The 11,631-nt window shown below is 38.1% G+C and overlaps 1 protein-coding gene across 11 annotated transcripts in view; it reads left to right on the plus strand.

Moving 5' to 3' along the window:
- Nucleotides 1-1,301, plus strand: part of ABLIM2 (actin binding LIM protein family member 2) — a 128,429-nt gene extending 127,128 nt beyond the window's left edge. For all 11 annotated transcript variants that reach the window (XM_074541690.1, XM_074541695.1, XM_074541689.1 and 8 more), the window contains one exon: nucleotides 118-1,301. In XM_074541690.1, the coding sequence (XP_074397791.1) occupies nucleotides 118-231 (114 nt within the window). In that variant the 3' untranslated portion in view covers nucleotides 232-1,301. The remainder of the gene's footprint in view (nucleotides 1-117) is intronic.
- The last annotated feature ends 10,330 nt before the right edge of the window (nucleotides 1,302-11,631 follow it).

The following is an 11,631-nucleotide window of genomic DNA, read 5'->3' on the forward strand; positions in this document are numbered from 1 at the left end:
TTGGAATTTAAATGCAAACCCTAATGCATTATTTTGTGGTGTGTTTTAAAACTTAGGGCAGAAATACTCCTGTGCACAGACAAGCTTAATGATATCTTTTGTATTTTCATTTTCAAGAGGCATTTGTCCCCTGAAGAGTTCCAGGAAGTCTTCAAAATGAGTATTGAGGAATTTGATCGTCTGGCACTTTGGAAGCGGAATGACCTGAAGAAAAAGGCCCTGCTTTTCTAAACCCTCCCGGATAAAATATGTGCTTAATCAAAACAAAAATAGTCTTGCCAGAACTATCACATGCACTTGCTGTTGAACCATTGTCCAGCTTCATTGTGTTAGTATGTGTCGGGGAAACAAGACAGATTAGATGGTAATGTGTTGGGATACAGAGAATTTGCTAATCTTGCATTTCCAGCTGGTTTTGTCAGTAACTCCTGGTTCTACCCAGTTTACAATGTGCAAAAAAAATCTAGCTTTAAATTTATTGTTGCTTGCATTCGTTGCTTGATGCAAATGGAAATTATGAAAGGAAGAGAAAAAAGTGTAGCTGTACACAGGAAATGCATCCAACATTTTGTTCCATTCAGTTTTATAATGCAATTTTTACAAAACCAAGTAAGTAATTATTATAGAAATTTGCCAGTGGGGGATCAGATGCTGTTAAAAATATGGTAAAAGCCAAAGAAAAGCATATCCGCAAGTAATTACTACAACTGTTTATCTGTGGTACTTTTTAAGAATGAAAGCAGAAATATGGAAGCACCTTAATTCTACTTCTTATATTTAAACACAGTGTACTCTTTAAAAGATCATATTTGTCTAGAAGGTAACTAGCTATCTTTAATTACAACACCAGAGTTTTTATTTTATTAAAAATATATTGTGACATAAAACGGTTATAATTACAAAAATGTATACAGACCTACTAAGATTTAGTTCCATTCATCAGGAAAACTGAAGCCTTATACAAAACTGGTTGAAGAGTGTATTGTGCCAGTTGACTGTGTTTTCCTGTTAGCCTGGGGTGTTTGAAGAATGGTTTTTTTACATTTCATGCTGATAAAATACCATGTAATCTTAATTACTATGTAGATAGATATATCTATCTATAAAAGAATTATTTTCATTAATATATGTCCTAAGTGAAGGCATTCTTACTTTCTCAACTTTCCATCTTTAAACAGTAAGCCATGAGGACTGTGATGGCATTTGGTAATGGAAATGGAACAGTTCAGCATAAAATGTAACAAAAAAAAGCTTGGTGTGCTCTATCAGTAATACAGACAATTAGAATCAAATCCATAAAACCCTCATGCATTACTATTTGCATGTTTCTGTACAAGTCAATTTGAAAAAAAACGAACTATGTGATACTGGTGCAGTACCTTGAAACTATCTTAAATAACAAGCAAAGCTAACAAAATCTAAGCATTTGATATAAGTGTTAGACCTTAATATCTCTTCCAGCTGAAACACTGTATTAAATTTAATAGTTTCATTTGGTCAGAGGTATGGTTGCTGACAAAGAATGTTTTAAAGTGAGTTGCTAGTTTTTTGTGATACTAAATGAGCATTACAAAAAGTACATTTTTCAGCCATGTGTCAGTATTCTGCATTTTTACTGCCTTGGATGTTTGTACTCACCTCCTAGTTCACTATGTCTTTTCGCATTTCTTTAAGGTAACTGGTTAATATATGCACTACAACACACTATTTCAACTGACCCAGCATTGGAAAAATCATAGCATTGAACATGCCTTCTTCCAACTAACTTTCAAAGTCCATGCTGTTGGAAATAAATATTTTCTCATTACCTAAATGTTTTGTCTGATGATACAAATGTTTAAAAAAATTCATTAAAACAAAGACATAACTGAATGACTTTGCTAATGTGTGTATAATTTTTTAGATCATATTGCTGCTTTGGATAGGGTCTTCCCATTATGTTAATGTAAATAATATCTAATTTGCATTGTTTGCTCACTGAGGAGAGCATTGAGGGTACCTCTGAATGTCAAGTTACATTCAAGTTACATGTAAAGTTGGTCTTGATTTAAACAATCAAGCAGCTGTCACATCTCGGCAAGCAGAATTTGCTTCGCTGGTGATGTACAGAACCACCAGCTTGTGTAGGGAATCATTAACCAGTGTCAAAGGAGAGTTCCCAATCACATGTAGAGAACACATCCATAATGCACTCCAACCTCAGAGTAGCTTGTTGCATTATTTTGTGAAAACTGGCAGCCCACTGAAATGGGCCAATCCAAAATGTGACCAGCAGGGTCCATTGCAACTATGAAAAACTAAATCCAGGAGAACAATTGGTTGGAGAACTATGATGAGGAAGTTTGACATTGGCAATGACCACTCTTCTCATCCACACGTCCCTGGGACATCATATGGATTACAGGCATCTTCTCAGTGATTAAGAAAATCTCAGGTTGATCAAAGAAATCCATGTATCAGTGCAGATCAGGTTCAGTATGGATTTTCATAAATTATTTGAAATTTTCTTAACCACAGCAGCTTTTGTACTGGTATAGGATTCAACCTATGCTGTAAGGGAAAAGTGCATTACTGAGCACCATGGGCAATCAACTGCTCTACTGTTTTATGCACCAGCAGATGTGTTTGTGAGTGATGGTGAGGATGGTGAGCTCATGTGAGCTGTTTGACCCATTTACACTGTTTTGAGACAGTTCATCTCTTGTAATGTCAAGCCTTTAAAGTGTCTCTTGAAGGTCTTTGTCCTACCTGAGCTAAATCAGGTACAACTCTTGCTTTTCATACCCCCATCTAGAGTTTTTAGCTCACAAGCATCAGTTCTTACCATAATGCCCAACTGTATTAGGAGTTGTCCCCCTTCCTCTTTCTATATTTACAGATTCCTTTATCATTCTGTGCTTCCTTTTATGGTCAGTGAAGAGAAAAAAAACTTCATTCAAATCCCAATGTTCAAAATGCAAGATGAATTGCCCCTATCATATTGCTGTCCACTGAATATAAAGAAGGCAATGCCTCTGCAGAAGTACACATTGCAGGCTACCTAATCTTGGATGAAATTAATTCTATGCCTACAGTCTATTGAGGGAAATAAGCCAGTTTTTACCAATTGGTAGAATACCAGTCTTAAAACCACTGGCAGTTCCTAGACCATGTTACCAAATCCCTCTCCAGCAATCAGGAAAATACTTTGAGTTGCACAGATCTCACAAAACTCCCTAACACAGTAATTTTTTGTGCTCATTATACTATTCACTAAACAGGCATGCATTCAATGCCAAACACGCAAAAATGTTTTAGAAGACAGTCAGTTTATCAACTTACGTTCCTACTACCAGCCAAAACCAAAAAGGAATTTTGGCTTCCATACACAAAACCTTTGCTGACTTTAGATGAACAAGTACTCTTGTGTGTCCTTATTTCATTTCCATGAAGTTTGAAATGGTCTGTAGATGTCTGTTCCGTGCAAAGGTGGCACAGCTCGGTAAGCTGTTCGTTTTTTCATGTGATACATGCCAGTGTATCACCCTATATTTAAAGCATCTACTGTCATATGGTGCAGTGACCTATTCAGTTATGCTCTCCAGCCCACCTAAATTCACATTTACAGTATGATATTTTGTGCTGGCACCAGCTAAATTCACATTTACAGTATGATATTGTGTGCTGGCACCAGCTAAATGTACCAGTGTAAAAGCACCTTAAAGTGAATAGCATTGTAATTTACTTCACTAAATTGTCTGTACATCACCTAAACTCCATAAACCATAGTATACCAGAGAATACAAGATTCCTGTTTCTAAAATCTTATCATGTTTTCCCTGTTTAAAAATTGCAAATTTTAATTTCAGACATGTTGGGTTTTTTTTCAGGAACTTTGAGTGTCTAATTAAATGTGGATGGGCTGACATGTGGGTAATAAATATTCAGGTTTATTTTAATAGGGTTCCATATGCTAATCTTATGTAGGATTATGAAATGGAAAAGGCATTCAGAGTAATGAGATAAGACTTTGCCAGAATGTTCCATCTGATAGTGTGGTCTGGTGTTGGCAGTAAAAATCTGAGTCTCAACAAATCATAGGCAGTTTTTCAGATAATGCTCTTTAGGGTTATTAAGTTACTGTTCTGTAGTCTTGTTTTCAAGGACATGCTGCCTTTCAGCATTTTTGCAAGTATGGATATGGATATGTAGCTCAGAAGGATCAATATAGCTCTTGGAGAAACTTATTTTGGTATGTATACAAGAAGCAGGGGAATTCTGTCAGAGACTTCATTTTCATTCTTGGATGTGAGCTGTATGTCTCAGCTGCTCATGTCAGCCCTATGTATGACCTAATTCTCACCTCATGTATTTTAAAGAAGACATGTCTCAAACTCAGCAATGAAAGAGACAGCATTTCATCATCACAGTCTTTGAGACAAAGGAATATGTGAGATTTTATGGTTGCTGAAGGAATATCTTACCAACAATTCCAGCTAGGAAACCAGGCATGCCAGGTTACCATTATAGCTGTCTGAGAAGGCTGGACATTTTTGTCTGACCTTCTGCTATTTCTTCTCCTCATGGTTCAGGGGAGAACTCTGAAACCTGTAATTGCAGAAACAAGAAAATGCATAGTTGTGAGACAGTACCTGGAATCTAATAACCCTCTGAGACAAGGCTAATTTTACATGGGCAAAAAAGATATGGTCCAGACCAAGAGAGATGCCTGGTCTTATATTCCACATTTTGATTTTAAGAAGCCATCTATTTGACATTTCCCCAGTGTGACCAAGACAGACCAATTATTTTACTAACTTTTTCACATATCTGCAGGAAAATGCAGTTCTGTTATTTGCAGATGAGCTGGATGAGATCCCAGGCACTTCTGTCTGGCACTCAACTCTGGCGAATAATCTTCAGAGTGTCCTTACATTCATATTCTCCTGGCCCTTTGATTTGTGTGTGAGAAAAAGGACAGGATCATTTTATAAGCTTCCTAAGACCTCAACTGACCTTTGACCAATGTGATTACTTGATAGGTTACAGTTGTGGCTACCATTTTTTTCATATATCTTGAGTATCTCAAAAATAAAAAAAAAAAGATGGCTGTTATTAATATCAGAATGACAGACGTGACTCTCTTGTACATATAAATTTATACTGAGGCTTGCATCCCCTCATCATATCCAAGCTGCCTCTGAGGTATGGGTAAATCCTTAAAGGCTCATAGGAGATGCTGGCTCAGGCTTTTGGAGTCTTTGTATCCCTTCTCACCGTTTCTAGTCTGTGAAGAGCCATGTTAGAAAAGGTGGTACTCATGGCCATGAAAAGCAAGATCTCAGTAGTTTAACTCCCAGGTGATGAAGCACCCTCAGCAAATTGCAGTTTGTGGTGTAACTGCAGCAGCTTGTTACTCCCTCCTCACAACCACCATCTCTGTGAGTTATAGCTCAGAGAAGTTAGTTCTAAATGCAGCTACTTTTCATGATTTAGGACATTTTTCCTCCTTCCCCTTGGTGTTTGACATCTGTGCCCACAGGTAAGCAGGTGGGTTCTGTGTTTGTAATGCTTGGACAGGCGTCTGCAGCACCCAGGCTGTTGGGACAGCCAGTCCTTCCCTGCCAGTCTGGACAAGCAGCAGCTCCAGAGGGATCAGGAGGAAACCAAAACCAGGCAAAAGCATCCTGTCCCACACAGGTAAATGTATCCCAATCTGGGCATTAGTGTCCCAGCTATTATGTATTGGCCTTTTGTTAGAAGTTTGGATTCCATTGATTTCTGGTTTTCAGTCTGGTTACATTTGTGTCATGGATGATTTGCTGTTGATCTGTTTTTTTCCATTTGCTATCATACATTCTTTTATTACATCCTCTACCTTGTCTATCCACTAAAAATTGCAATATGTTTTATTTCTTTTGAGATTAAAACATTTCTTTGCCAGTGATAGTTCTTCTGCAAATTTCTCTCAGCCCATTGTACCTTGTGGTCAGGAATGGTCTGACAGGATAAAGGCTTCCTATTTGCCATTTACATCAAGAACTATATAAATATTTTTTTTTTGGGGGGGGGGAGGGGTAGGTGGGGAAGAAGAAAACTGAGAATGTCTTGAACTTTTTTTATTACAAGTCTACATTATGCTGATGCCTTGCTTGACCTAACTCCACTCTTACAAATTGCTGGGATTTTTTTTCCATTCAAGTGGACCTGATTCTGAACTCTGACATGAGTCATTGTTATTTCTACTGCTATAAATTTTTTTCTATTAACTGATAATTAAGAAAGCACCATGATTGATAGCACATTAAACAACTGAGGTTGTTAATGGTGTGTCTGAACTTCCTTTCAGTGCTCTGACCTGGAATAATTCATTTGAGGAACAGGGTTAAAATTCATGTGACTTGACAATTTTGCTAGTCAGACTTTAGAAAAAACATTCTCTCAAGTTATGGATGTGGAGCATAAACACTTTGAACTCCCCATTTTTTCCCAGTTTTATACTAGACATTTTTCATCTGACAATTAGTTTTTGACAGATGGAAATGCCAGGAGGACTGTATGAGTTGCTGTATAAGGACCAAATTCTTCAAATTGCATTTCTTTTTCTTAATCTCTTTTTCAGAATGATGACTGATTATTTTTATAGTGCAATAAAAATAACACAATAATCAAAGACTACTGAAAGAATTTACTCCATTTTAAATGGCACAGGAGACAAATACAAAACAGAAGCTAAAATTTATCTTTCAATAAGATTCCGTTTTTGGCCCAATGTTGCTTGAATTCAAAGAAAGCAGGGGCAAGGAAGCAAGACTTAGAGGAAATCTTCCCCTATTGTATTCCACTTTCATATAAAAATCTAAATTCATAAGAAGCAAAATTAAAAGAATAGGATTTTTTTTCAAGTTAGTAATACCCAAAGGCAGAGCTACTTTACAGAGATTCTGAGGGTTTAATATCCATTTAATAAAAGGATGTTAGCATAGTATTTTGAAAATGTCAGTAACTAAATGCTAATCCCACTGAAATCACTGGCGCTCGTACCTGCACAGAGCGCAAAGGTCAGGTTATACAGAACTTCTTCCAAAACTGAAATCACAAGGAAGGATTGTTTGCCTAAGTTTAGTTCAAACAGTGGAATATAAATAGAAAGTAACTATTTTTACCTGCACAATAAGGTTCTATAAAATGTATATTCTCCTTTTTCACATGTTCCTTCTTTTGTCCTGATTCAAAATCAAGAACCTAATTTAATGTATTTACATCTCTGTGAATTTACTTGCAGTGTTTTGTTACACAGATGACCTATCTGTGTGGAGAGTAAGGAGAAGCCTGTGCATTGTAGAAAAGGAGCACAATCCCTGCTCTTGAAGTTTCTATAATGCACACTTTTTCAAATTTGCTTTTTGCACAAGGGTAAATGGCATTTCTGCTGTATAAGTCCTTTTGGGACATACATGGACTCAGCACTATAAGATTCCTGAAACAGATTTTTCAAGGGTGTCTCAAATATAATTACTTTTTCCCCCAGTGGACCTGGAAATTATGTGGAACCCAAGAAGAAATAACTCATTATACTCTTTTAAAAATTTTTTAAAAATGCTATTAGGTTCTTAATAACAATAGATTCTGCTGTAACAGGATCACAGTATATGATAAGCAAGGGCAAAAGACCCTATCTTTGTCAAGAACTTTTTTTCTATTTGTAAAATACATTTTTTCCTAGTCTGTAAATGCCTTGAGTGTCTGAGACAACTTCAGAAACAGTAATGTTTTCTTTACTGAAAAATTATGGTTTCAAAGTAACAGCAAGTTTCTGTTCTAAAAGGCATAACTTGCCTCCTGCTTTTGAAATCCTGACATCATTATATTTTACTGAAGAGAGTGGCAATTGCTGCAATGTCACTCCATCTCCTGACAGCCCAGATTGTACAGGATTTTTGCCTGCTTTTCACTCTTCCCTGAGACCATCCATTCCCCCCTGGCAACACAATTTGAGGGCAGGAGTTTGGACACATCAGGAGGCAGCTGATGCTTGCTCCAGGGGCCTGACCTGCCCTGCCTGACACACCAGTGTCACAGGGCAGTGTGGGGTCTCACGTGAAGTCAACATTTTGCCAATTCTAGGATTTTTGGCTTTTTTTGTCTGCTCAACCCCCCTTACAAGAAAAACAAGAAAACAATCCAAAGAGACAAATTATTTTACAGTCTGATACCAATTATCAAGAACATACAGGCTTTTCCCCACAGCTTTGATTTCGCTTTAATGTACTGAAAATAACGAACACAATCTTGTACAGGCACCTTGAAAGGTCTTACTGAAAAGTATTGAGCAGACTTTCAGGGAATACCAGTCATCACTTAGAGCATCCAATAGGTTTTCTTATACTTTTTCCTCAATAGGATGTTGCTGAGTTTTTGGGGCCTCTTAAACTAGTTGAGTTGTCAGGTTATGGACTCAGTCCAAGGCAGATTTGAAGTGGAATTGAGTGTATCTTTAAAAACTGACCCATACTTCTAAATGCCTAAAGTACTGTTTTCCTGCATTTTTACATTACTTAAGTGAGCCAAATCCAAATTGCTTGGAGTACCTTACATGACGTAAATCACAAAAATGGTTGGAGATTTTTTTTCTCATGCCTGTATTCCTCAGATTTCAACCAATGTTGATTTTCCAAGGGGGAAAAAAGACTTTAAATATGCATAAATAACTCTTTTAAGCACATCCTAAAGATAACAAATATGGTCTGTCATTGTCATGACTTCTCTGTTTCAACACAGTACAGACTATCTGATGGTTAAAGTCCCAGTTTTGTAAACAAGTCTATTTGGATACCTTAGTGCTGGGACTACTCGACTGTTTTATTTTTCTTTGCTCTGATTATTTTCTTTTCTTTTGTGATAACCAGTACTAAGAAGATTATAGGAAGATTGGGGATCCCTATGACTAAGCTTCACCAAGTCCTGCCTAAAGCTTGTGAAGATTATTTCTACAGTAATGAAGTTACCCTTGATAGAGTAGTACTTTATAATGAATTATTGAGAATAAAGACAGTTTGAAACACTGCATGAATATTTGGTCTTAAAGCTAAAAAGTGCTTTTTCAAGCTGGAGGACATGTATTTCAAATAGGGACATTTACAGAGATTTGCTTTCTGCTGCTTTGTGTTAAAAGATGATTAGTTTAAGAAGTTTATTGGGTGTAAAGTAAGATGTAGAGTTACTGTGGACTTCAGATTTCCTATTAATGATGTGACTTCAGTTTCCCTGCAAGCAACTCCTTAGGAATCACTTGATTTATTTTGATGATACTGTGTTCTAGGTGAATTATATGCTGTTCTTTTTAATTTTATAAAATAGAATTTGTATTTAAGTAGTGTCATTAAAGATTCATGGGGAAGAAATTCAATTAATCACTAAGTTGTATTTTGCAGCTGAAGTAGCTTAAAGAATGCATATGTACAAATGAAAAATTGTAGGAGTAATGCCATTTTGAAGTGTAGCATTGTGAAAACTAAAATTTCAAATAAGAAAAACGTCCTTTTGAGCCCTTCAGCCTGAGAGAGCTTGTCCATGAGGAACAGCTTGTGCTATCTGGTGATTGTCTTTATGATAGATGACCCATTATTCAGTCCCTATGGAGTTACCACCACAAGACATGAAGTCTTTACCACTCTCTCCAACAGCCTAAGGACAAACCCTTAAGTTATCTCACTTTCATATCTGACAGAGGGCACAAAGAGCTTATTTTCTTGCTGGTCTTGTGATGAGTTTCTCTGATCTCTGTTTCTCTGCTGATCAGCTTCTTCAGGACATTTCTGTGGAAGAAATACTCTGAAGTGTTGCTAGAACCAAGCTCCCTGTTTACAGACCACAGAGTGTCTTAGGGCAGGCAGAGGCTGAAGTGTTACTTAATGTGATATGTGCATTAAAATTAAAAAAAAAAAACAAACAATATAACTAGAGTCAGTAAAGCCAGCAAATAATGGAAGTGCTCATTGCAAGCATACAAATCAATGGTACTGCATGTGCCACAGCAGCCAAGGGCTGTGCTTTTACAGCAAAGTACTGGATTGTTCTCCCTAGAGATCATATTTTACAGGTCATGATACAAATTAAATAGCTCAAAGAGAGCAATAGCTGCAAGCAATTGAACCATGGAGAAGAGGAGTTGTGGTTTAATTTTTTCAAGACCAGCTAAGCACTTTACTATTGCCTGAAAAATCACTACTTCTAAGTACTCCAAGGCTCTTCCCTGCCAACTCTCAACAAGCAGAATACAGAAAGGCAGGTAGGAGCAGGCTGGTGCTGTAATAGCTCATCCAGTAGGCAAGTCCTTCCCTGCAATACCCAAAGGCACACAGGAAAGAGAACAGCTGAAAGTGAGCTTTTAGGCTAAGTAATACTTGCTGAAAAGGTTGGGCTGTGAATTCAGCTCTCCTATTTTGGGCTACAGAGATCTCATGCATATCCTAAGTGGCCACACAGTGTATATGCTGACTAAATAGAATTTTCCCTGGTAAAACCAGTTACCTTTGGTATGACCGTCTTAGAATGACTGAGGATGATGAAAGAGGACAGAAGAGCACATTAAACCTGGCCAGAACAACCCAAATTTTATTAATCAAAATTTAAGGTGCTTAACAAGTTGCATACTCTATGGTACAAAGTAAGCTACAAGCTTGTACAGAATTATGCGCTTGCATGTCCAATGCTCCCCAAATATTTCTCATAAGAGCACACTTGTGTCTCTAGCTGAAGTTAAATGAGTTTTGACACCCAGCTGGACTAAAGACAGAGTTGCCTTAACTAATGTTCTTCCTTTAGTGACATTCTTCTGTGACCTCAGATTTTCAGTTTCTGTATGGACAGGGAGGAAAAGAAATATATATAAATATAGAATAATAAATATATATATGTAGTTATATATAAAAATATATATATTTGGATATCTCAGAGTTGGAACATGTTTACTCAGGTTGCCTCTATGCAAGTTTGCCCAGGCTGAGCAATTTTGTTACAAACTGAAGCCTGTAGGTTTAATCAATATAAGTCTCAGTTTAATCAAAAAGTCTCACTTTGATTTAGATCTGGTTTATATGAAGCTAAACTAAGATGACGGAACCAGGTGTTGGGTTTGTGCATGATTTTACACCATTTCAACCAAAGAGCTTAAATTTTAGATAAATGCAGACCTGCTGGTTATGCCCCAAATCCATGTTATTCCTCCGCTGCTCAGTGCTCAGGTCACAGCATCTCCTGGGCAGGAATGGAGAGGGCATGGGCTGCGCTGAGGCTCCCGCTGTGACCTCTCAGTATTCCAGCTTTTACTCGGGGAACAAGCCTCCGGCTCCTGGGAGGCTTTACTCTGGGGCAAGACCCCAAGTTTGATCTGCCAGCATCTGCCTCGCAAGGAGCACTTGGGCTCACCTATCCTGCAGCCGGGGGCTGCTGCGCACACCTGCCCCATCCTGCCCCTGCCCCATCGTGCCCCTGGGCTACTGGGCACACCTACCCCATCCTGCCCCGAACCGAGGGCTTCTACGCACACCTGCCCCATCCTGCCCCTGCCCGGGGCTGCTGCGCCCCCCCGCCTTTGTTCCGCTGGCTCCGCCCCGGCGCTGTCCCCTCCCCGCGGGGCGGGCCCGGCCC

The sequence above is a fragment of the Zonotrichia albicollis genome, chromosome 5 (assembly GCF_047830755.1).
Source record: "Zonotrichia albicollis isolate bZonAlb1 chromosome 5, bZonAlb1.hap1, whole genome shotgun sequence".
Taxonomy (NCBI): domain Eukaryota; kingdom Metazoa; phylum Chordata; class Aves; order Passeriformes; family Passerellidae; genus Zonotrichia; species Zonotrichia albicollis.